We start from the raw sequence: 26,770 nt of genomic DNA, 5'->3' as shown, positions 1-26,770 counted from the left end.
TTCAAAAAATTTCTGGAAAACTTTTCAGAAAATTTTTTTTATGAAAAATAAATCGGAGAATAGAACAATTTTATTTTTGGAAAGGTTTTGAAAAATTTTTCCAAAATTTGAATTGGAAAATTCTTTTTGTAATTTAGATGACGTATTTTTTGAGAATATTAAAAAATTGAAAAAGTAAAAAAAACAACAGTATAATTAAAAAAAAATCATATTCGCAAAAATTTCTAGAAAATAAAAAAAAAAAATTTCCGAAACAAATGTTTGAAAAACTTTTCAAAACGTTTCGCAAAAATACAATTATTTTATTTGCCGATTATTTTTGGTTTAAAAAAAAATTCTGAAAAGTTTTCCAGAAATTTTTGGAAAATTTGGAAAAAATATTCCCATTACAATTTTTTTTTGCCCGGATGTTGAATTGAATTAACGGTTTAAATACCCTCATCTGATTACTCCGGGTAATCACAATTTTTTTTTAGAAAAACTATAGATGTCCGAAATGATGAAAATAAAACAACAAAGTGTTGCTCAGTGAGAAATGAAGATTTCCAGTGGATGGGATTTGTCGGTTTTACTCAATGTTCGTACTTGAGTGTAAGCCCGTGGTTTTATGCTAACTAGGTGGGATTTAATGTAGTTAGAGGAGTACGGGACTAGGCGGATTGGTCTCGACTTTGGACGAAGATCGGTATTGAAAACGAGATGAAATAGAAATCCGCCAGAGCACGCGGGATGATATATACAAGTTAAGCTGCTTATGTGAAATGGAAAATTCGATAATGAGGCATTGCCCCTAGTACCTTTTTGTTTACGATCGAAGGAGCATGATGAGAGTTTACGATGCCCTTCCAATAATCTCGGGTGGAAAGCAGAATAAAAAAAGAAAAAAAAAACAAGGCACTCACTTCGCTTCGGTCGAGGTTTAAATAATATAATAAAAATGGCGAATTATTGTTCATTACAGATACCGGGAAAATGACGAAAAGGATTTACTACATCTAGAATATTTTATGTTTTAAATACTCAGAGTACGGGATAATTTATTAGTTTATCTTGTCCTTCGTAACGTTGTTTAATAAATATCTTGGAACAAGTGGATTTGATCCTACAGCACTATTTTCTATCGCCGGAAAAAACTCGTTGGCCGTTCGCCAGTTACCAATTACAAATTCCCTTGATCCTTAAAAAATGAAAACCCACAAAAAACCTGTAAGATAAAACAGAAAATTAACATCGGAATATTTCCAGGGAATTTTCAAGGTACGAGTAATGAAACACTTTAAGACCATGGAATAAATCGATAGGATTGAAAAAGGGGAAAGTAGTGGAAGGATTTCCATTAGGAATGGTTAATTACTATACTCCTTACTGGCGGCGAACTAATTAACGACTTTTCCGTGATTACCTTAGGAAATATCCCAGATAAAAATCCACCGACATCGAGGTGTTTCATGAGAGGACGATTTTCTCGGTTCGAGACGTAATCGATGCGGAATTTTATTCAGAATGAAACTTCATAACTGAACAATCAAATCCGCGAAATCAGAATCGCGAGACAATAAAAAATATCAAATGTTTATCCGCATGCGCTGTCAATGTCGCGTAAAAAAGTAGAGACTCTTTTTCATGGAGCATAAAATTTCCGGGGTGAGAAAAAAAAAAAATTCACAACCATCCAATATCCGCACTCTCTGCAAAAGCCACGCCCGATATCGCGATTCCAGAATTCGCGTTTCCGTTTGAGAGCCCACACTGTTATTATTGTTAAAATCGATTCCATTAACCAGAGACAGCCTGATCCTGATCCTGATCAAGACCGTAATTGACCGTGAGCCCCAAACATTTATTATTTTTTGGAATAATTTTACATTTGCGTTTAAATAAAAAATTGATTAAGTGAACCGATTGCGTTTATTACGATTTCATTACTGAATATATTGTTGTAAATTTTATTTCTTGAATTTCAGTTTTGCGCGTATTTCTCGCGCGTAAAAATCAGAGGGTAGAAAAAAACCTGAAGAGAGCAGGAAAAAGCTAAAACTGCGGGAAGAAGAGCAGGTATAACAAATGCGTTTCATTAAAAGCGACCTAGTGGGTTTCGTGTACGACCTAGCAGTTACAATAATATTATAGCCCGCCTTCCACTGCCGGATGCATAATAAACACAATTTACGGTTAATGCGTGCAAACGTAGACGCTTTCAACTCCTCGCTAATTCAACTTAGAAAACCGCCCTCTTTATCACTTCTGTATATAAACAGATTTTTCCTCCCCTTATTCCACCGATAAGAAATTGGAGCTAATTGCGCCATCAACAAGTGGATTGTTTCCGATTCGATAACAAACATGAAATAAAACTCAGTGGAGCCCGGTTAAAAAAAAAAATTGTAATCGGAATATTTTTCCCAAATTTCCAAAAAATCCCTGGAAAACTTTTCAGAAATTTTTTTTTTATGAAAAAAAAAGATCAGAAAAAAAACAATTTTTTTTTGGAAAAGGTTTTGAAAAATTTTTCAAAACATTTCCTAAAAGTACAATCGTTTTGTTTCTCGATTTATTTTTGTTTCAAAAAAAAAATCTTTGAAAAGTTTTTCCGAAATTTTTCGAAAATTAAGAAAAAATATTCTGATTACAATTTTTTTTTTACCCGGGAACATACGGATAAAATTCGATAATGGCTGGAAGTTGAAGGTGAATGGAGTAGATGCTGCTTTGAGTACTATCGTCACTCATGTACGGAGTTAATTACTAATGGGAAATGGTATATTGCTGTCTGACTAGGCACTCGGCTTTATTTGAGTTCCTTTGATTACCTCAAATCAATGCAAGCTGCTAATTGGATATTGCTGCACTAATAATATTGAGTGAATCTGACTGATTTGAAAACACCCGTCGAATAATTTGTCATTGATTCAAACCGATTCAATTCTCAACCATCAGTCCTAATTATTCTAAAAATACTGGCAATCATAATATAATTGAATTGAACAGCTGTCTTACTTTTCCGGCATTTTTCAAAATTGCTTTGATGCTCGGTTGTATTTGATGAATGAATGAATGCGGAGTGCCACTTGTGCTCGAGAGGTCCTTTACATTTCCCGCCACGCACTGCCTTTCTGAGGAGCCACAAAATACTCAACATAATCGTATATTAAAAAAAAAAACATATGTTGAAAGGTTCAAGGAGTCCAACAGATCGATGAGTAAATTTAACACTCCAATTCGAATAATCATTCGACAAAATTAAATTTTATTTAATTATATTGAAAATGTCAATAATTTAGCAATAAATAAGAAAAATTCGGGGTTTTGTTAATTCCTCACTGATTTTGTCTTGAGTTCCGGGAATTGAGCTCATGATTATCATCGCTTTTGTTGTAATGAAGCAGCTTCTGGTTCAAGGTTGCCTCCAGAAATTCCCAAGACGGTAGAATCTCATCGTCACCACCAATTTCACTTCTCGAAATTCTACCGTCCGAGTTGCTCCACTTGGGTGACTCCTCACGGCTGATCATCTCCTCAGATTTGCACTTGGTGGAATTACCATTGCTACCGACACTATCCCACATCATCGAAGTACCTGAAAATTATTCATTCCAACGATTCCCCTTTGACTCAGCTCAAATTACTCGAAATTAATTCGATATTCTCGTCCAGTATGTGAAATTCTCATGCATACGTACGAGTTCTGTTCCAAATTGTCGGTCGACTCCTGCGAATTCTACTCCTTCCGATTGAACGGAGTGAAGATGTCCAGGATAGAACTGAATTTGTCTCCCAGGGGCTCGTACTTGTTCTTGGACACAGACCACGTGACAAACTATCATGCATCTCCAGTATTTCTTTTTGCAATTGCCTCTGGTGCTCTGTTATTATGCTGTGGTGACGAGGACAAGGCGCCGTCGATGGTGGATCCATTAAATAACTTTCTGATCTGAAACAAGGGGATAACTTTTTCACAGCCAATGCCATTTAAATGCTAATTTCAATACGCTTCAATATTTTGCAATAATAAAATTGGTGATTATCAATTCATTCGAGAATACTTCAGGTCTGAAATATATTATCTGGCTGAAGGATATTTTCACTGTGGAAGCAACTCAATATTTAATTAATGCTCATTCAGGATATAAATAATCCTGTCGGTTGATGGAGGAAATGGACCGTTTGTCCGTTTTAGCAATGACATAGAAAATTTATGGTGACTCCAAACCGAAGGGAACAAATTGATGGTAACCCACGAGCATTACTAACTGAGTACATTGCCAACTCGTTTAAATCCCTTCATAAGCCACTGCAAAGGGCTACTGTATTATTATTCCACAATGGCGTAGAGAAAAGGGCTTAAGGTTTCCCGACCAATGAAACACAACTATAAATGCCGCTTATAGATTACAATAAAAAATTCATAAATTAAAATGGAGAGGCGAATATTTTTATTTAATCCTGTAATTTTTTTATTACATCAATGAAATATTTTTTTTGTCCCAACGCTCTGCCAATTTGTATGAAAATATTTTTTTTTTGAATTCATTAATAATTAATTCGGAGTCTTAGGGGCTGCAGTCGCCAATTTTATCAATGAAAGAGAGAATTGGAAGTGAGACGAGACATAAAGGGACGTGGGATGAAACCTAGAGAGTTTCCATTTCAATTCACGAACGGGCACCAGTGACTCGTACCCGATATGTAATCTCGAAATATTCTCTGAGGACGGAATCGCCCGTTTTCCATGCACCTCCGGGGATTAGATGAGGTGTCGCATCCCACGTCTCTCCATTCTCAAGAACTTTCCAGATATTCCGAAAAATTGAGAGCAATCACGTTCACTTACTTGAAATTCAATGACGCACGCCATAAAATATTGGTAGTAGTTGTTTTTGAGGATTGAAGTTATTCAAGAACTGGAATGAATGGAAAATAATTTTTGTGACCGAAACCCCGTTTTTCCCTCATAATAGAATTGGCAAATTTTTTAAAAGTCCATTGAAAAACGTACCGTCAACCCATGTATTCTCGGTTCAACTGCCATTTTACATGGAACAGGATTTTTTTTTATGTTTTCGGTTTATGGCAGGGCATTTGCGATACGTGTCTGCCGTCAGGAGTTCAATCAAGGGATGAAATTGGACATGGAAGAGGGATGGAGTGATAAACATCGACGACCCCTGTCACTTATTCAGAGAAAGCCCGTCTATTCCTACCTGAGTCAAATGATTTTATTCCTGCTAGAAGAAATAATATTTCGTCGATTGTTTTTTTTTTTTTATATTCTCTTTTTAGAGCAGATAGGTAAATGAGACCGTGGAGACTGACTTTGAAAGTTCAACGGGATGAATTTGAAATTTCAAACGAATTACCTTGGCGTGTACGTTTGCCTCAGGATGCCTGGGGCTGTGAGGTCTGGACAGCTGGTTCTTCGCAGACGTCGAGACGCTTCTCTTGATACCCTTTGAACTGCATCCAACATCGCCAGTCGTTCCTCACGGGGTAGTACTGCTGCAGCCTCTTGTAGAATCTGCTCGGGGGTAATTTAAAATGCACTTTTATTGTACGCGAATTATCAATATTCTCACTGCATAAATGTCAGGTGAATAAATAATCATTATTCCCCCATCATGACACCCCGGTTAAAAAAAATTGTAATCGGAATATTATTTCCAAATTTTAAAAAAATTTCGGGAAAACTTTTCAGAATTTTTCTTTTCAAACAAAAAAAAAATCGGAAAGCAAAACAATTTTATTTTGAAATTTTTAAAATTTTTCAAAACATTTCCCAAAAATAAAATTGTTTTGTTTCCTGATTTTTTTTTTGTTTGAAAAGAAAAATTTTCTGAAATGTTTTGAAATTTTGGAAAAAATATTCCGATTACAATTTTTTTTTTCCCCGGGCATCCAGATCGAATCCCTCAATATTATTTCTAGTTTTTAATGTTTTTTAATGGTAAAGCTTGATGAATATTGCAGTCTCCAGAATCGTTAGTAGTGAGTACTTCGTGCTGAACAGTTAATAATTTCCAATTTTAACAAAACGGATGCAGTCGAGTTGAACTGGAGTACTCCGAGTTGATAAACGGGTTATAGCTACACCTGCAATGAATGTCATTTATTACATTGAGAACGTATAATCCAGAGAGGATTCGTGCAGCATGTGAAAAATAATCGCAGGTTTGTGCCGAAAGGTGAAAAATAAATACTGGTTTCAATTTGTACAGATCTAATTCATTAATTTGATGCTTTTCATATTCCCACGCGCAATTTCTCTTCATATAAGTGAGTTAAACATGAGTCCAGCAGAACATATCGATTTAGAGTAAAAAATTAATGATGCAAATAATTAAACCGTTATCGAATTGAAATGACTACAATAATAAGTACAAATTTGCTAATTACTTTTATTGTTTTCGATACGCTTCTACCAGATATACGATGTAAACTACAGTATTTGCAATTATTGAATAAATTTATTTAAATTGAATCCCCGAAATGTACGCCCCCGAGTTCCAGCGGATCATTGGAATTCAATACACGAGAAATTCCCGTGTGCGTGTGATGTCTCGCTGATAATTCACCTGTTGGAGAAAAAAAAATAGTCGGACGTGTGCAATAAGAATTTATCAAAATGCAAAATAATTCAAGAGTATTCCAAAATTTCGATTAACAGAATTGCAATATCGATTGACATAATTTAATTTTATTGCACTCTCTCCAGAGATTCACCACCCCGAACAACCAAAATAACATTTGTTCCAGAACCTGGAATTTTCCGGCAGAAAGATCGAAGCCGAGCTCATCCCAAAGGACATTAACCGTTGCTTTCGAAAGCCTGTGCCTGGAAATTGGCCGAAATAGTGGAGCCCGCCAAAAGAAATCCCAGATGCATTGCGAAAACGCTAGTGCACACACTAGTGAATGCAAGAGACATGGTAGACTGCACTAACAGTTAGTCACGAGTTTGAAATAAAATGAGAATATTGGGTGAGTGGGTGGTGGATGGGGTGGTTTATTCCTTAATGCCAGAGGGAGGCAAGTCGGTTTGATTATTCCACCGAGAGTCGCACATCAGAAAGCACTACCGTTTAACCAGTCACGTGGAGGGCCAATGGTACTCCTGGGACCGAGTACGTATGACCCAGTGTGTATGTGAGTGCATGAGTGGGCAGGAATGACATAATACTCCAATACGCGCTGGTGAGCTCATGAAAACTCTATTGCTCTGCATCATAATTTTTAACAGCAGTGAATTCTCCAGAGAATACCGAGAATTTTCATAAAAAATCGGGAAAAATTATTTAAATAATTATTTATTAAATTCTGTTTCTACCTGAAAAATTGAATTGTAATTATAATTCGCTGATTCCCCTGATGAAAATAAAATGTAATTAGATGTGAAATAAAAATATAAATGTTAAAAAAAAATTTCTTAATTTCCTCTGGAGGTTGATATGACAATTGCGCAGGATGAATTTCACTTGGTATAAACAGCACTCCCTCATATTCTCGCTCTTTTATTTATTTGTCTCTTCACGGTCTCGCGAGTCCGATTTCCACTTGCTCTCGGCTCAGCACCTCGCACCTGCGTCATCATCCCCATGAAGATGCTCTTCTCACCACCTCTGCATTATACTTCACTGTCCATGAATGCCAAGCACGTTGAGTGTCTAAACTCTAAACTACCGCTTGCGCTGAATTTAATTGTGATTCTCGAGTTTCAGCCGAGCTCGTTTTCCACCGAGGAAAAACCTGGGGAAAGGGTTTCCCATTGTTCAGTGACCCTGTGAGATCCTCGAGGACTTTATCGTGCAGCTTGCACACGCCGAATCCTTAAATAAGCAACTCCTCACTTTCTTACCTCGGATTTGCATATCATCGTATTTCTTCGGCCTCTCATAGTCTCACATCATACATTATATTTCTCTCAAGCAAAAATTCCCTCTCCGCGATCTCCACAAATTTTTTACAATCCGCTTCTTACACTTCAACGGTCTCTCTCACACCCGAAAAATAAACCACCGCGAGAGAACAAGTGGAATTATCTAGCAACTGACAAGTAAATCGCATTTGATAAACGATTCTTCGAGAGGAGAAAAATTATCGCTCTTGCCTTCGAAAAGCTCTCAATAAAAATGCTAACAAATTTTCAGAGGCAGGTGGAATAATAATTTCGTTCCCCGGAATTCATTTCGTCTGAAATTTTCCGGGTTAAATAAACCCGGGAATTATTTTATTTTCCGTTGAATTCTTGTGGGAAATTCGAAAAAAAAAATCTAGAGTGGATTGAATTGTTAGGTTTTATTTTTCCTCTCGCACGCGAATTTTCAATGAAAAAATTTAGTTTAAAATTGAATTTCATACAGTGGACTTCCCCGGATTCCCCCCACGTCTACTGTATCCCATTTTCCGATTCTGTTTTTCATTTTCTATTCTAATGATACGTCAATATCGTGTATCAGAATCTGTCAACAGATATCGATGTTGAGTACTAGCGTTACCCGTAACCAAAAGGGGATCTCAAATATCGTATCATAAGAGGATCAAGCCTCCCCTTTTTTCCACTAATATATCAAACCCCCAGTAACACGATGATATTTTTCCACCCCTCCCCAAGTCCACCATACCCCAGTTTTTATCGCACAAACATACACGCAGAATAAAAAGCGAAGCCCGTCATTTATGATGTCTTCAAAACTCATATTTTTCGCTATAACACCACAACCTGTCCGCCGCTACTCTTTCAGTCTTTACGAATACATTGAAAAGTTGTAAGGTATCGTGTGTAAAGAGCGAGAGAAAAAAAAAATTCACGTGGGTATGGGACACACATAAACGATACACAAGGTATAAGCGAGAGAACGAGAAAACGAGAAAACTCCAGGACCCGTTAAAATGTTCCAGCTTTTCTACTTCTCAACTAACCAACCCCCTGTCCCCGTGCCTCACCTACACTCGACTTCTTTCGAGTTTATCCGATTGTACAATATTTTATTTTTATTGTCGACAAACAAGAGGAATGAACCAAACAAAAAATCAACAATGGCCATTGAATTTTAGTTTACTGCAATAACGTCCTATAAACTACGTCAATTTTCATTTTTCTCACAACCCATCCCCCGCCAATTTAATTCCTTTATTTATCATACAAGTTACTTTATTGGAAAGCCGAGGAAAACTTTGGTATGGTACTAACAATATCAGATGCCATAACCCAGATGAAACTGAGATCATTAGAGTCAACTTGGAACTTCAGAGGCTTCAATATCACTGGGGCATCGATTTACCCACGAATTTAATCTTCATGATAAAAAATTTAATTGGACTCAATTCGATCTTTTATCCTTGCTGTTAACTTTAAACAATGATAATTTTTTTATCTGACCCCAGAGGAGAATTGAATTTTGCCACTCGGCAAAAGTTGCCTCGACGCCAATAAACTCAACTCCTCATATAGATTACTGGGTAGTTTGGTTTAGCATGTTGCCTAAGTACCTCGTTCCTTCGCACTGGTAATTCCACAAACGAGGAAAGTTGTACCAACCCCTTTCTAAAATACAGCCTGACATTATTTCATTCGTATTTCCAACTGCTCTCTCCAACTGTCTTATAATCCTCAAAAAATTATCAAAATCGCAAGAGCTTCAATTTCATCCGTTCTGCAATTAATTCAATCATTAAACCCCCCTGATTCTCTACTCTCCATGAACTTCATGAATAGCGGATTAAATCTGGCCTCAACTCATTAAAAAACTTCCCCACAGAAAATCCAAAAAGAGAAAGAACACCCCCCGTGGTACGCCAACGGGATCAATTTTTCTTGCGAAAAAAAAAAAATTATCTGCGCATTGAAAATTTTCATTGAAGTAAGATCCGATTTTTTGCCAAGCCCTGAAGTCTAATGAAAAAGTTTCACCGAGGAAAATGTTTTCAAAACGTTGAAGAAACTAGTGTTTCAACGTAATTGAACGATGAGGAAGTAGCGAGGTCTTAAATATAGTCAGACCCGTTCGATCATTACAAAATATTGAAGTTTCTCGAATTAAATTACCAATATGAAATTCCCAGTAACTGATTTCTCAGCGGAAAATTTCTAATCATAATTCCGTGCATGCATTTGAAACCATCAATAATTACTCATCATCGCAGATAGCTCTATCAACTTCCAGGGTAATCCAATGGGCGCCAGGTCAATAAATTTCCACTGAAAATGCTCTAATGCTGCAAAATCATCTCCAGAGTATGAGTTTAATTAGACCTTGCTAGACCTTGCTAGCTAGCAAACAACTGCGAACACTAGTCCTCACGTATGCACTCAGACCCTCCCTCCCCTTCTCCTTCTCTTCCCTCTCCACCCTCTTCATCCCCTACTCCCTACCCCCTCCTCAATTTTAACCCCTCCTCCCTCTACCCCCACTCCTCCCCCTCCTCCCACTCATTTCCACAAGCTCTTTACTTTGTGTCAAGCTTCAAGTTGTTATAAATGCGGTTGAACCACCGATGTTTAACTACTCCTCGAGAGTTCATCACGAATAAGTTCAAAGTTATGGTAATTTAGATATAATATTATAAAATAGACGTTGAAATTCACCTCTGAAATAACACGAAACCCGAATTATCACAAATTATCAACTCACTCGGAATTTGTTGAGGGACACGAGTGCAGGAACAAGACCCCCAGGACCTCGTTGTCTGCCTCTTCTCCGATGCATTGATACCACATGCGTCAATGGACTCGAATCCCTCAATTTTATATGACGAGCAAAACCTGAAACAAACGGCCCACCCCTTTATTATTGTTTCAACAAAAATAAAACCATTCTTTGGTGACAGCAAACTGTGCCGAAGTCGCTGTGACCCGATTTTAATTAATTCCACCGAAACTTCCAGCGGAGTTTATCGTTTCAGCTTCTAACTTTGGTTAAGAGGCCGAATCCAAAGAGCCCGGAAGATTCTCCAATTACCAAGCAGCCGGAGGGTGTGAATTGCACGCGACAGAGTCTTGAAAGTACAAAACCGAAATACGATAGGGGGAGGAATGCCTCAGCCCTTTGAGGAAGAGGTCAAAAGACTATTCCACAGACTGGTGAGCGCTGGGATTAAAATAATTTTGAATTTTCCATTTTATTCATTATTAAAAATAATTAATTGCAAAGACCGGTCTCGATTTACCAATTACCTTCAATTTTCTCATCATTGACATCCGTCAACTCGCCAAATCGTTCTCCACTGGTCATCATATTAATCCTCGCCATGGCCGTACGTCTCGCAGCATTTCCCACACTTCTCGCTTTACTCCAACTAGAATAGGCACTCAAGCCCTGATTATTAGCAAAAGTGAGACTGTATTTGAGAATTTTAGCAGTCGGCATGAAGACAAGCTTGAGGCCGTCCTCAGATCGTTCAATCATTTTAGTTGTTCTCTCAGCCCAGTACCAACCCTTTGAGAGTGACTCAACAATGCCGTTGGCAGGTGATACCTCTTGGGATGTAACGAGCTTGCAGAAGATGCCAAGTGAACGCATCTCACTGCTGAATATATCACGACGTTTTCGCCAAGACTCAACGTGCCAAGCATTCTCATGAGACGAATTGAATAGATTGCCTAGGTATGGTCGGAGAATTGGACCCAGTGTCTTTCTCTCGTGCTCCATACCTATGTTTTGGTCGAGACAAAAGGCACAACTGTGGATTACACTGGACTATATCGAAGGATTTATCAATTAAGACAACATTTCATTTACCGAAGTACAACCATCTCAGGAGTACTCGAGCCAGGACGACGTCGCTATCGAGGTCCATGTAAGCTGTATCTCGGTCTCTCCGGACTATGTCGATGAGAATATCCATGGAGTGTTCAAAATTACTCGGACTACTGCTCTCGTTGTGTCTTCGTCCCCCATAATTTTTACGCTTCTTGCGATCGGTTATCGCGTAAATTTGATCACGTGCTTGTTTCAACACTAGGATCAATAAGTATATCAAGTTCTCCGTTGAGTCTGATTGGATATCGTGTTGAGGAATGTAATTGAAGTAATTGCAGTGATTGAGATTATTCTGAAAATTGAAGAATTGGAGGAAGACCTTTTGCTCAGCAGATGAAGTTAAACATTTGTACGCGTTTGTTTATTTATGAATTTATCGTTGTTCACTGCTGGGGGGTAATGGGCACTTACGTGGACTGAAAGTTTTCTCAGTCTAAGAACTTCTCGGAGAACAAGTCCCAAGTATGCCAACTGCCTTGGATTGTAACCACTGGGTCTCTCCATGGTGCCTCTGGGTAATGATGCCATCACCCGTCGCCATCGCGCTATCAACTCGTTCTCAAGTACATCACTGGGTCGCGGTTCAGATGGGGTCAAGTTCAAGGAGTACTGGTGCAATGCCAGGATGTAGGCTTCCAGCAACCGAGCATCCGACACGTACCACTCGTCCGGATGGAGGAGTCCATCTAAAATTTATCAAATTTTTCTATCCCATGGATAAATCACTGGAGAACAGTGAAGATGGAGTCAGAGAAAAGGGGAAAATAAAAAGGACTCAGGACTAGTCGTAAATGCTTGCAATCGAATCTCTTCCATCGATAAGTCAGAGATACTCCGGTGAAATCGACTTTGTGGTAATAAATGTTGAGTAAAGTGAACCATGAATTTTTAGGATTAAACAATGAGAGGATTTGGCTTGAGTTATGAATGAAATGTAATGTACACATGACTTGAAATTCAAACGCGTTAGAAACGAGAATTTTTATGGCTCCTGGGATTTATTTGGACGTGTAATTATCGATTTATTACCGAAGGATTCGGTATGACAATAAATCAGCGATCATCAAGTGTATGATCTCGATAAATTTCTTGTTAAATTCAAATGAACGTACCACTGAATTTATTATGAACACTTGCACAAGGCGTGGAGCGAAAATTATACTAGACTCTTATTTCGTTTAAACTTCAGCATTTCGTTTAATTTTGAATTTCTCGTTTTTTTCAGACTCTCGCATCATGAACATTAGTCAATGTATGAATACATCTGGGACACCACTAATACATCCACACAGAATCACCAACGAGGCCATCTTATCAGGCTGCACCACGAACCAGTGGAAGGAAAAAGATTTCCATTCATTGAAACATTATGCAGAGATTTCTTTCTTCGTGGGAATTCAATGCAAATACCACCTGGAATCTCTTTCTTCACTGTTAAAGTGTGTAATGCATCTGGAAGTTCAGTTCGTATATATAATAGTGAGTGACTTTCGAATTCAAGACATTTTTTTCCCTTTTATGCATCACAAACATTGAAGAAAGCTTAAGCAGGCCTGACATTTCAAAGTTCCATCCTAAAAAAATTATTGCCGCTCAAAAATATTCTATTCAAAAAATACGAAACAGCGACTAATTAAAAATCGATGAAATAAAAAAATTCCCAATTACATTGACTCATCCGTAAATGTTATAAAAAAAAATAGTTCGTATCGCCCACTCTCTAGAACACCTTCACCGTTCAATGAAATTAATTTCACTGATGACTACATTAATTAAATCTCCCGTAATTACTAATTAGTACAGGCGCAGCGCGAGGCATTGAGCCGCAAGATGTAAAATGGAATAACACCTGCGAAGACAGAAAACTGTTGTTGGAAATTTCCGGGACAAGTATTCCGACGAAATAAAATGGCTTTTGTATGAAATCATGGGCATTGCAAGTGCAGGGGATGGAAAATTCATTCCCTTAGGATTCCTCCCCGTGAGATCTACCTGCAATATTATCAAAGGGCGAACTTTGTCACACGGTGACGATAATTTCCGAGGCTATATGTATTACCATATACCCCACGAGACTCCAGATTAGCTCTAAACTCACGACACGATAAAATACGCTTTCGTAATCAGTCGACTATCCGAGAGACGTCACCCAGCATTTATCCGCGTCTGTCTGCATCACCGGGAATTTCTAACAAATTCCAACTTCGATCATCAGATAAATTAACTTTTACTCGTAATTACCGCACCCCAGGGAACAGTGCAGATGAAAACGGATGGAAATCAATTCCTCATAATTCTTCGAAAATATTTGAAATTCTTTGGAATTGATCCGCACGAAAACTCCAGATATCCCTCAATTCAAAGATCGAGTGGATAATCTATAGAGGACATTCCAAAGAACCACAGAAAATACCGGTGGCCCTTGCGGTCTTCTTTGTGAATAGTTCTCCTGAATTTTGGTCACGAACGGACCACTAAAGATAAATACTCAACTCCTCGGATCTTTGCTCCATCCATTTGCTCAGAAATTTCGGAAACAATAAAACCCAGCTGACAATATATTTTTAACTATTCATTCTTGATCCATCAATCCCTCAATTGCATCAATCCCAAACCACATTGGGTAAATATTAAATTATTTCAGTTGAAACCCATGAAGAATACGGAAAAGAGGAAAGATAAACTCGTCTACTTATTGAAATAATTCCTTTTATTCTTTTTGTTCTTCTCTTTCCACTGAGAGTACGACATTTCATAAGCTACCCAACGCCAGTTGCGATATTGCCCCACCAATATTGCCTCCACACCGTTGGATACAACCCGTTACCCTTCCTCTCAGCAATTCCCAGGCGGAAAAAAAAAATATCCACCCATGGAAAGAAGTTCATATATATATTTTCTGTGATAAAGGCAATATTATAAAAATTTCTCGAACATTTCACCGGCGTTTTCATATGAAATGTGTCTGTTACCTTTTGCGCACTGGAGCATAACATTGCAACGTGGATGAAAGTAGCAACGCAGACTTTGACATCTGAGTGCCATGACCAATTCGTCGAGCACTAGGAGTACATGACGTGCCAGGGTATCTGGTGACCATGAGGCCAATGGATCTGGTCCAGCTCGCTCCAGCGACCACCAATGAATTGTCTTTATCACGTGACGTGTCACAACCTTCAGAGTTCTCTGAAAAAATATACAATCGGCTAATGGGTTCATTACAAATACTACAATTATTCCCGCTAATGAGTCTGCAATCAATTACGAATTATCATGAATTTTGAAAAATTAATAAAAAAAAATCAATATGCCATAATAAATTCGGAGGCGAAGAGCGAAAATATTTTGTAGAATTATTTTATATTTTCTCGGACTTCTCTGCGATTCGTCGAAGGGAAGAGATTGCAAAGAAATCGTTGCGCCAATCCTTCGATTTTCGAATCAATTATTCATGCTCGAGAATGAGTAGCTGAGCTGTCCAAAAAAAAAAACAATCCAGAATAAATTCAATCTACAAGTTTCTCACATTTCTCCAGAGACGAGGTGTTACCTCTCCATTCAACATTCATAAGTGGATCTCTCCTGAATAACAACTGCACTAGGTGAAAACCCTACGAGGAATCATTGTTTATTCGCCATCCAATAAATGAAATAACTTTTTACACTTGCTTTGTGTCTTGAGAGTGAGGAATCCAAAATCGATTTCAACTTTTCTCATTACGCACATGGATTCCTGTTGTACATGCCAAAGTTTTCTATGTAATGCTTATCCCACCCCAGGGATAGATACCGAGAGACAAAAAAAAAACGATTTGAGTAAATAAAAGAATTCCGAGTGGATAAGGAACAGAGATAATTGAACAAGAGCTCATGAATATGAAAATGCGTGCAAGAAGGAATAGAAATTTGAATTTTAATCTTATTTGTGAACCTTCATTTTCCCGGGAATGACTAGCTATTATTTATCCAGCGAATGGCTGAGACAAGTCATTCGGAAAAACGAAGTGAATTTCTTTTCCTCTCCATCCGTTCGAAACCTCTTAATTCACTCTTCCACCCACAATTTTGATATCCAGCTGTATTAAATATCCCTTGAAGCCTCGAGGAAATGAATCGACCCTTTTCGCGAGTGAAAAACAAGACATGACATGGGGCAAAAAAAAAGAGCAAGGCACGAGAAAAAGGAAACAATGTTAACGTCAAAGGAGACCGATGGCTTGTATGTATTCCAAAAAAAAAAAAAATACAACAGAGGAGTAAAAAAAAGCTGGAAAAATACCCACAATATCAAAGAGTACTAATATCTCGAGGACAAGAATAACCATTACTCAAAGAGAACAAGATTTTTTCCCTTCCTCTCCCTTTTTAATTCTCCCCCTTTTCCTGAGGGACAAGGGGCTGTCATTTTATATTTTTTATATTTTTCAATTACACAGAATTCCGGTGATCATCTCTCGATAAAAATATTTATTCTTTTTATTTGAGTATTTCATTGGGAATATTTACTTTTAACTTCATGGGGATGTTGAGAGGTGCTCTACCTCTCAGCTGATCCAGGATGTACATTAGCATGGATTCCGTCAGTGCTGGTACACTCTCTTCAGAGTAATGCTGATTCATGATGGTCTCAGTAGCTGGCACACGTATACGCCAGAGTGTCGATCTATCCTCGCATCTAGCTCCGGGATACGGTCCCACTGCGACAGCATACATACCCTGAATCGCAAAAAAAAAAATGACGAGAAATTCCGATGGAAGGGATCCAAAGATATCTGAAGATCATTTCCAGATAATCGTGACATTTCGGATAATGCGACGATGCTGTTGGCATAATGCTGCACAGCGTAATAAGATTACGATGAGGGGTGGGAGGGGGTTGGGGGAAATTCCGCGGAATAAAAATCGACCCTCACACCCTTTGCGTGGGCCTTTTTGCGCGGTGGTGACTTCTTCTCATTTTTTTCTTTTACTCTATTTACTCCTCGAATCCATTCTCACCTTTTGCTGAGAGCTGCGAAGTAAGAGGAAGAAATGAAGTTCAAAGGAGTGAGGAATAAAAACATTGCGTGGTTACCAGGCACTCACGTAACGACAGGTTTATGGAGACTTTAACGTCAATATCTGTTTTTCGAGGGGGAGGTTTCTACTTGTTTGTGGAAAGTCTTCAAGAAAGTTAGATGTCGATGGTGAACTAGCTGAGGTATTTCATTCAAACTTTTTTACCCCTTGGAAATTTGGGGAATTGTTTAATTAGATCCGCTCCGCAGATTCTTTCCACATTTTCCTGTAAACCTCCGTTATTTATTTATTAAAAAAATAAGAGTCAAAGAGACAGTGACTTCATCCCCCAAAAATAATAAATCACTCCCTGAGGTAGGGGTGAAATAAAAAAATGGCTCGATCCAAGAATTTTCAGCTTTTGCGGAATATCGGGGGGAGGTTTAATAGGAATATTAATACTCAGGGTAAGAGGGACTCAAGTCCTGAGAGTAGCACATCGAAATGTAATGGAGGTCGAGCAGCCAGTGGGCTGATTAACTGTGCCATGCTGACGGACTAATTAAATAATCCAAATTCCCCATGTTCTACCAGTCCATTCGCTCTCCCACTTGGAAATTGTTTACTTGGAAACAACTCGACTGTTGTTAGAGCATACGAACACACACGCACGTACAAACACAACAGACATTGAATAGCTGTATACTTACGCTTTGTGCTGCATTATAGTGGAGAAGTGCGTCGCAATGGTGTAATGGTACTCTGCGTGGATAATCGGCATGTATTGACCACGTTGAAACACCGATGCCGATCAAAAGCCTGACTTCTACTTCACTGATTTTATGACCCCTCAAGCCAATACGCAGGAGTATTCCACTCGAGTCCTCCACCAGAGCAACACGATGATCACGAGGTTCTGGTGCTTTTTCTGGGGTTGCTGGTACAACCCAGTGAAAATTACCATGAGAAAGGCGCGCACCAGCCAGTCAAAAAGATATTTCAATTTAAAAAGGGTGAATGGGTATTGCGTCCGGATTGTGAGATACTAGTCCGGAAATTTGGTATATAAATAACTATTTAAACTGAAATTGCAACGACTTTTTTTCTTCAAACCTTCGACTCATTCTCTGGGAATTTTTTGGCTTAAAAAAAAATTGTGTTACATATCAAAATAATTTTTACATGAATTTTGGGTTGGGGGTTGAAAAAAATGGAATTTTATTTCACTAGCTACCTGTCGGGAGGTAAAAATGTACCTCAATGCGGGGAGATGAGACGAATGATTTATTATCAGAATTATTATCAGAATATTCCGTGAGAATCGTGATGAGAACATCGCAATTGCACAAAGAATAAAATCAAGAATATTAAATATTCCCTCTCTACTCTTTATGGAGACTATTCTTTTGATTTACTCAGGGGTGTTCAGAGTTCCAAGAATGTTTTTCAACTTTTTTTATTCCACTCTTTAACTGGGAAAACGCGTAGACACTGTATATTTTTCACTCCTTTCTTTCTCGCCACGGCTCACCCCCATCCTCACGGTCTCGTTTGCGTCGTAATTTTAAATCTCCGCCAGTTATAATTAAGGAACTCCACTCGACCGTACATTCTAATTTATAGGACACCGAGTATATTGAATTACTTAGGTGACTTAGCATTTTCTACGACGATCGCTTAATATGATGTATTACCATAGAGACTGGAAAAAGGGGAAAATAATGAAATACAAGACGTTAAAAAAAAAACTGCTGGAGATGGTGTATTTATGGACAACTAGAGTATAAAACCCGCAGCTCATTTTCCGTGTTATTTCATTACGTGTAACAATGAATCATTACCTGATCCGTAGAAAATCCTGCAGTGATCCGGCTGTTTCAGGATTTTATCCAAAGTTTCAGCATCGATTACCTGTCCAGGACACTGACAAATCCGTTCATCCGCTCCGTCCATTGAATCTCAATTAAATTAATGACAGTTCAGATAAATCAATTGCCGTAATGTTCTGGTAGAAAGGGTAATTTTAACCAGATGCAAAGAAAAATATTCATCTTTCAATATCTATCGATTTTTCATTGTAATCCTCACAGTGAATCCCTTGGAGAGGTCCACCACGTATTGCTTTAATCTTCAACTCAAAACTTATTATACCTTGTTGTGTAGCAGCTGCTAAGAGATTCAGGAGTTTGGCTTTCACCAGATCCCGCCTCAATCTGCCATCAGGTCCAAGAAACTCAGCCCAATGCTCGATATCACCACCACGTAAGCCAAGTCGAGCGAATCCTGGAAGCGTTGAATCTTCTTCGAGGTATACAGCTGACGCCATATCTGGATCCAGTGGTGGAGTCGAGAGGGTATCAATACGTAACAAGTACTCGAACTTCAGTTCCTGAAGAATTTACAACTCTCGTGAATCCCATCAATTATTAATCAGTATTAATTTTGTAAATTAATTCATCTATTCGCACATTAACACATCAAATCACTCGATTATCCAGACATAAATCTCGATTTGGAGTAAAATTTCAGTCTTGGTATTTTCAGTGATAAGAGAGCGTCTAGACGAAACGATTGATAGTTACTTTTATCCGTCGACGCTCATTCAGAGAAACGAGAAACATGGAGGAAAATCTGCCATCCAGATTGCTCACTCCAGCGATCAGTCGCTGCACCAATCTCTCAATTGTTGATTCAATCTCGTCGATATCTAAAAACAGAAGTAAAAAGATGTTTTACGATTATTTGGGTTGCAGGATTTTTATGGTGAGGGAGAATTGCCAGCACCTGTGGTGATTTTTTTTTTTTTTATTTTCCCTGTCGTCTGCGGGATGGGTTGTGGAGAGAGAATTTTTATGATTCAACTGGCAATCGTATGTGGGTCGATATAGCGTAGAATGAGTCCGGGATTATTGTACCGAGTCTATTGACTATTTGAATCGTGAAGGTGGATGTATTTTTTTGTGAAGTTCATGTGCAAAACGACCATTAAGGGCATGCGGTGGTGAAACTTCAAATGAAAGCCGTGAAACAACTCATAAAGCCACTTGTGATCGTAAATATAATTAAATTGATTGTTTATTTGGTAAAAGTCCAGAGGAAAAATGACAGATTGAAGGGAAAATCACCTGACGTGACCCCTTGACGTTCAACGGACCTCCGGAAGAATCCGTTTAATCCCTCCAATTGTTCCTTACTAAAATGAATTTTTGTTGTCATTAATCTTGCCCCACCAGTTTTACAAGGTGCAGCACTAGCCGTGCAGCCCATGCTGCACTGCAGTTTCCAGCAGCAATATGATATCTGAAAAGAGAAAATATTTGGCTCGTCGATGGTTCATTGAATGCATCGAAAAAATCATAACCCGTATTTTCCAATTGTAAAATTCCATTAACAAATGCCATGAAGCAAAAATTTCTCGTCACATCAATCTCAATTGAACTATTGTGTAACATTAAAATCTCCGATGCGTTAAATCCCACTCCAAACATTCCCCTCAATAATTGAAGAATGAAAAATAATAGAGACATACCATTGAATGTTTTTACCGTGGATTTTCACGTGAGAATGGTTCATTTTTATTCAAATATCCCTCACTGTTCTAAATAAACGTTTATCACCAACAAATACATGGAAAATCGTTAGCAACTAAAAATGACACGGCCATGAATTCCCTTAATTTTTTTTTGGCTCTATCCCAAATCCATCGGTGCTCTAACGAGTCTCAATACCCAACTAATTGATTAAAAAACATTCCAACTAAATGAATCCATTTTTCAATTAAATCTCACCCAAAGAGAGAAAATAGGAACGGATTGATTAAATCCCTCGGTTGAATCTTCACTTTGTAACGGAATAATCGAAATTTTTTTGTCCAGATCGCCGATACATTTTCGCATCGACAACCTGTAGATTTATATAACCGATTTCACAGATAAATCACACGTTACACAGATTAAATTTGTGATCATTTATCAGGACATAATTGACACGACATTTGAACACACAGTGTCAAAAATTTATTGTCACTCATTAGCGTAAATAGGATATAAAAAAAATCAATGAAATAACTCGCGACGTAATCCCACATTCGGGGGTAGTTTTTCAGGAGTTTTTCAGGGTTTTTCCAGGGGGTGAGTCCCATGGAGATCAGAGTTCTACAGACACATAGATTGCATGAAGCACCCGGTAATCCCAGGACGCTTTGGTCTCCTAATGATACATTTTTTTCTGCCATTTCTACCACCAGCTCTTCGCATTACCAGACCATCCGGTGAAGATTCTCTGATTATCCCATTACCAGTGCCCCAATTTATCATATCGTTAATCACATCATAATTGAACAATTCCCAAGCAATTGTAATTCGAGGAAAATTGAAAAAAAAAATTACAGCGAATGGCAGTGGATCGCAGTGAATTGCATCAACCAATAATACGACATGTTTGATACCGAAATTTTTGTGGAGCGACTGATAAATTCGTAACGCAAAATTGAGACAGCAAATGCGATTGAAAATGCCGAGAAAAGATAGGATAACTTTCGGTTCTGTCCAGGGATAAACTGCTGTGAGTTTATCTACCATATTTTCCGTACCAAATGCCTTCCGGTAAATTCACCCACCCCCGAAGCGACTATCCCTCAGTGCTTACCTTCAGCATGTTTCTCTATTCTTTTTTTTTCTCCCCCGTTCTTTTTTTTTTCAACTTTTTCAGAGCTTCCCATTGTTCCGTATCTAAAGGACATAAATTATTACCAGTCTCGATCTTTTTACGTTGATATGCGCTTTGGTATTCTCAAGCTTTTCGAGGGTAAATCAATCTTCAGGACTTAATGCCCCACCTAAATTTAATCAGAAAGTACCTAGTGTGGAAAACCAAATGTTTTGCTATCCAACGAAAATTGCCGACGAATCCCGGAATTCCTGGGGAATGCCGAGGAGCCACATCCTCAGAAAATTCCGTGAATACGTTTCCGTCAGGACGGATACTTCTCCTGTATATCCGACGGGAAAAACACTGGAGCCATTGTGTTTTGTCTGAGGATTTTTACACGAGAATCAATCCGTCCCGGTTTATCCGCTATTGTTTTCCTTTTTGCAATAATTTTTTTTTCTATTGTCTCCCTTTGATTTTACCCGGAAAATACGGGAGTGCAGAGAGTCTCATTTTGGTAATAACATTTTGGAATTCTTTATAAACTGGTGATTTCAAACTCGAATATTTCATAAACAATGAAAGAATAAAAAAAAAGAGGCCACCAGCTGGAAAATTCGATGGGTATCATCTCCCGTATCAAAAAATCAATTATTCAAATGATCAGTGGGTGATATAATTCACATCGACTGCTTTTTGCCGTGTTCTCCACACAGTTATCCAGAGAATGTGTGCGCAGAATAATCGAGAATTGATTACCGTATAGAAATATGAATTGATGACAAATGTATTCACTGATAAACAACGGATTCTCACCCACAGATAAAATACACAGGGAATTACTTCATTAGTGATTTGCACTTGCAACAAACAATTACGGATTAGTTGAACTCGTGTATTCTGAGGTGGAATAGTATCTCGCGGTGACAGAAACACAATGCATACTGAATCAGTTGAATTTCGTTGAGCATAACTGGAGTAATTTTCAACGTGTTTCTGGACTGTACATTTATTGTCCACTGGGTATTATTATTTTAGCACAAGGTGGATGTCTAAAATTAATCTGTTCATTGTGTAACAATGCATCCACGGTTACCGCTCACAATCACATCCGATTTCGATTGTTGTCGGGTAACTTCCGGTTTATGGCCGCACCCCGTGACACCGAATACTCGGTGCCGACACATTAGAAATCATTCAAGTGATTTTATCTCAATGAATTCCTTTTTTACAATTATTTAACAATCTTCAATCGCAAATATCTCGTGGTTGAAATTTTTTTTCGTCCATCCAGCGCAAATTTTCGGGGAATAACGACCAGAGGAAATTTTCCGTAATTAATCATGAGAAATTGTGTGAAAAATTGTCAACGGTGGATGAACATCCTTTTCGAAATTCAGGTCCTGAAGGCGCGTAAAATAGACGGGAATTATAAAATTATATAATTATATATAATCGAATTTTCAGAAATGAAAATCGCATTCATTGGAAATTGGAAAAAAAAATTCATCGGATGGTGAATATTGCAAAAAAATTTCCAATTTTCCTGGAAATTGTTAACAATCTCTCGAGAGGGGAATATTTATATTATCGGTGTACGAGAGTGTTATCAGTAATTCCCGGGGATTGCTGGAGGTATGACCCCGACAGTCAGTAATTATCCCCCGAGGTTTCGAGAAGATTCCTGTTTTGTCCCTCGAAGGAAAATAAAACCTAAACCTCGGAAAAAGGAATTATGACCAGCGACTCCTCAAGTGCCTTTTGATCTTGAAAATATCAATTAAATTACACCCCCATCATCCAGAACCTCTGGAAAATGGCGACGTCTTACGTCAAGGATGACGAAGGTATGGCAAAATTATCAGGAAATCCTGCACTTGTAATTGTCAATTGTTATCGGAGTATTTATAACCTCAACAATGTAAACAATTCAGACAATCAAACATAAAAACGTTCAGCACCGGTTGCATAGCAATTAAATTGAAGGAGAAAAAATCGAAAATGTTAATAAAAAAATATAATATTTAGGAGGAACATTTATACCAGCTAGCCAACGTCCTGATGGCTCCTGGAGGAAACCGAGAAGAGTGAAGGATGGATACGTTCCTCAGGAAGAGGTCCCTCTGTATGTAATTAATTCTCCAATGCATCACGTGGATTTTCGATTATTTAAATAACTGTTTCAGGTATGAGAGCCTGGGTAAACAATTTTCGAAGAATAAAATAAATTATCCTGTGGGGATGTCCCCAGAGTACGTGGCAGCCCACAAGGCAAAAGTCGAGGCACAACAGCAGGGAAAATCCCTGATTCCTGGAATGGTTGTTGTTAACGAGCCAAAGAAGAAGAAAAAGAAGAGCAAGAGCAAAAATACGAATGCACTGGCTGAGGAATTAGGTAAAGCATCTTTGACTGACGAGTCCAGTACAGCTGAGCCCAGTAAAACCAGTAAACAAAATCCAAAATCTGGAAAATCTCCAGCCACACCACCAGCAAGGCAAGACGGTGCCTCATTACTCAGTGATAGTATGAAGAGGCTGAAAAATTTGAGGAAAAAATTGCGGGAAATTGAGAGTCTCGAGGGGAAAATTAAAAGTGGAGAAATTAAAAATCCGGAGAAAGAGATGGTGGATAAAGTTGCGAGGAAAAAAGAAGTCTTGGATGAGATTAAATTATTGGAGTCGAACCAATAAATCGGATGATTGTAATTTTTCTTTGTACATTGAGCTCTTTGAATTAATTTCAATTAATTGACAAGAGATAGAAATTTAAGTCAGGCGAGGAGGAATTTAACCGCATTTTTAGGACTTCAGGGAGTTTTTAGTTTTTCAAATGAACTGTGACAAATGCTAGTTAATGTCAGACGTCAGATCTTGAAGGGCCGTCCAAATGCAATTTCATTATTCTCAATCAATAATTGATTGATGATAATTCATGTACAAATCGATGCTCAACGCCTCCAATTTTTCAAACAGTTCTCCGAAATTAAAAGAGCGACCGCTAGTGCATAAACGGATTTCTGACGTTGAGGATTTACAGAAGATTTATTTTATTGGAGAAGTTATAGGGAGAGGAAATTTTGGAACTGTAGTTAAGGCGAAGCATAGAACAACTAAAATTTACTGGGCCATTAAGCTGATTAATAAACGACAAGTAAGAATCATGTGTTAATCCTCAAATTGAAAATGATGAATGAATGAATTTACTCAATTCTATTATTTTACTGGTTCATTGGGATTTTAAATTCAAGTGCAATTGTAAAAAATAGATATTTTTGTAGGCAGGAGCTTCTAGAGTACTCCTGGTTGAGCGAGAAATTCACATTCTAAAATTAGTCAACCATCCCAATATAATTCTACTAGATTGTGTCTTCGAATCTCCGAAAGTATGAAATAGTGACAAATGTACAATAAGTCTGAAAATTTGATACAGATTAAAGTGCAAATGTCTGAACCTTTTCTCCAAAATATCTGTCGATCAATTTCTTCATCTTTCCCTCACCCAGAAAAATTCCAGTGACAGAATAAAAACGTCAAATATTTTCCAGGTGATTTATCTAGTATTCGAACTTTGCGTTGACTCTCTAGCTAATACCTTGAAAGAAAAGAAGCAGTTCGAAGAGCCAGAAACATTGAGCGTGATAAAAAATTTAGCATGTGCCCTCGGCTATCTCCACAAAAATGGTAAAAAAAAAAATAAATGGTAAAAAATCTCAATCACAAATTGACAGTCTCTCCTGCAGATATAGTTCACCGTGATTTAAAGCTAGAGAATATCCTGATAACCAGAAATCCGATCGATCCCGAGGATCAGCTGTACATTAAAGTAACGGATTTCGGATTGAGTGCCATGAGAAATGGTCCTGGACACGATAACATGCTCCACGATTTTTGTGGCACTATCACGTACATGGGTAACTCTTTCAATCAATAATTCTCCATTGAAGTGAAAAAACCGATGATTGATTGGTACAAAAGTTTTTTGCCCTTTCAATCAAGACGGATTTAATATTTCATGCGTAATTCACCGCCTGAGGCCACAGAATTTGATTACGTCTCCCATTTCAATGGATAATTAGGGCAATCTATACTGAAATTACCGGGCTTTTGTACGCAGCACCTGAGATGGTGACAACTAAATCATACAGTCAACAATGTGACATGTGGTCGATGGGTGTAATAATGTATGTTCTTCTCACTGGAAAATTTCCATTTTTTTCGACCAACGAGATGCAACTGTACAGATTGATAACTACAGCGGATGTCGATTACTCTGGTGAATATTTTTCGCACGATTTGATTATCAGAGGTAATTGTTTATTTATTTCAAGTGCTCCAGTGCTCTGATGGTGCGAAACATTTACTCAGTAAATTACTGGAGAGGAATCCTGCGTTCAGGATAACCGCTGCTGAAGTTAATCATCACACCTGGATATCGGTTAATTGACATAAAATTAATTGAATTCTCAGCGTCTCTTAATAATTTTGTAAAATCAACACTGAATTTTTTACGAAAAGGGAGTATCTGGACAAATAAGTACAGAATCGTCTAATGTTTTGGACATGATGAGACTGTGGAAGAATGAACTGTCGGTGAGATAATTCTTTAAATAAACGAATTAATTCTGACTTTAATTGAGGTGTGTGCAGATTAATTAACACACATAATCGCAGATTAATAAAGCAACCAGTTCAACGCAGACGGAGGGATCAGAAAAATTACCAAGAGCAATTGCAGAATATTCAAGTGCCAATGACAGTGCAATGTAATTCAATTTCAAAGAGAGGATCCAAGAGCTTCGACGACTCATTATCACTGAAAATCTTTCCATTGCAGATCTCTTACTGCAAATGAATCAGTCAATTACTCCGATAAATCAAGAAAGAGATTGTCATTTCGTCTACCAGATTACAGTTGGGTCTCACCGAGAGTTGACACGAATCTATCGAATTCTCGACGTGAAGCACTTCGAAAAAAATCTGGGAAGCCTCGATTAAATCATTTCAGCGAAGAATAGGTCCAGTGCGAATTTAATAGTCGAATTAAATTAATGGCAGTTCGATAACTCCACCATTGGAATCGTGCACCCCAAGAGTGGGAGGGTACAACACGCAATGCTGGGGTGTCCATCGAGTCGACGGGGTGAATTTTATTTGCTGCGATATGAATGCTTTTTATTTTTTATTTGTTTAACTTAAATTTAGCCGACTGTAGAACGAGCGGAAGGGGGAAGCCACATCTTGTGGAATTTCAATGAAAAAAATTATTTAATATATTGAATATATACCACAAATGAAATTTTAATTTTAAAATAAGCGCGTTGTCTTAATGGTAACGTGCTTGCCTACCACGCCGGCGGCCCGGGTTCAAT

At 38.0% G+C, this 26,770-nt stretch overlaps 3 protein-coding genes and 1 long non-coding RNA gene across 6 annotated transcripts in view; 3 read left to right on the top strand and 1 right to left on the bottom strand.

Annotated features, from left to right (window-relative positions):
• The window catches only part of LOC105269261 (uncharacterized), a 63,210-nt gene extending 50,217 nt beyond the window's left edge, over nt 1-12,993 (top strand). Inside the window, exon 3 of the long non-coding RNA XR_892419.1 lies at nt 12,979-12,993. This is a non-coding gene — a long non-coding RNA (uncharacterized lncRNA). The remainder of the gene's footprint in view (nt 1-12,978) is intronic.
• Nucleotides 3,298-22,321, bottom strand: LOC105269262 (uncharacterized). Of its 2 annotated transcripts, none has more exons than XM_011309368.1 (15): nt 22,161-22,321; nt 19,877-20,051; nt 19,334-19,458; nt 18,903-19,140; nt 18,593-18,709; nt 17,462-17,688; nt 16,260-16,469; nt 14,726-14,939; nt 12,165-12,439; nt 11,733-12,045; nt 11,168-11,644; nt 10,626-10,756; nt 5,358-5,515; nt 3,681-3,931; nt 3,298-3,577 (listed from the first exon to the last, which is right to left on the bottom strand). In XM_011309368.1, the coding sequence occupies exons 2-15, from the start codon at nt 20,016-20,018 to the stop codon at nt 3,318-3,320; spliced, it is 3,138 nt and encodes a 1,045-aa protein (XP_011307670.1). In that variant the 5' UTR covers nt 20,019-20,051; nt 22,161-22,321; the 3' UTR covers nt 3,298-3,317. The 2 variants fall into 2 exon arrangements, with proteins under 2 accessions (XP_011307670.1, XP_011307669.1); XM_011309367.1 differs by having other exon boundaries at nt 22,218-22,321.
• An 805-nt stretch (nt 22,322-23,126) lies between these two features.
• Pym (partner of Y14 and mago) lies at nt 23,127-24,866 on the top strand. The gene is made up of 3 exons (XM_011309351.1): nt 23,127-23,248; nt 23,430-23,526; nt 23,588-24,866. Exons 1-3 carry the CDS (start codon nt 23,218-23,220, stop codon nt 24,090-24,092), a joined length of 633 nt encoding a protein of 210 aa, XP_011307653.1. The 5' UTR covers nt 23,127-23,217; the 3' UTR covers nt 24,093-24,866.
• LOC105269257 (serine/threonine-protein kinase 33-like) lies at nt 24,717-26,464 on the top strand. Of its 2 annotated transcripts, none has more exons than XM_011309352.1 (8): nt 24,717-24,784; nt 24,947-25,082; nt 25,142-25,312; nt 25,516-25,674; nt 25,730-25,836; nt 25,917-25,991; nt 26,073-26,164; nt 26,236-26,464. In XM_011309352.1, the coding sequence occupies exons 3-8, from the start codon at nt 25,249-25,251 to the stop codon at nt 26,414-26,416; spliced, it is 678 nt and encodes a 225-aa protein (XP_011307654.1). In that variant the 5' UTR covers nt 24,717-24,784; nt 24,947-25,082; nt 25,142-25,248; the 3' UTR covers nt 26,417-26,464. The 2 variants fall into 2 exon arrangements, with proteins under 2 accessions (XP_011307654.1, XP_011307655.1); XM_011309353.1 differs by having other exon boundaries at nt 25,130-25,312.
• The last annotated feature ends 306 nt before the right edge of the window (nt 26,465-26,770 follow it).

This window comes from Fopius arisanus, unplaced genomic scaffold, assembly GCF_000806365.1.
Source record: "Fopius arisanus strain USDA-PBARC FA_bdor unplaced genomic scaffold, ASM80636v1 scaffold00066, whole genome shotgun sequence".
Lineage (NCBI taxonomy): Eukaryota > Metazoa > Arthropoda > Insecta > Hymenoptera > Braconidae > Fopius > Fopius arisanus.
The sequence above is the reverse complement of the archived record's forward strand: the minus strand, read 5'-3'. Positions and strand labels throughout refer to the sequence as shown.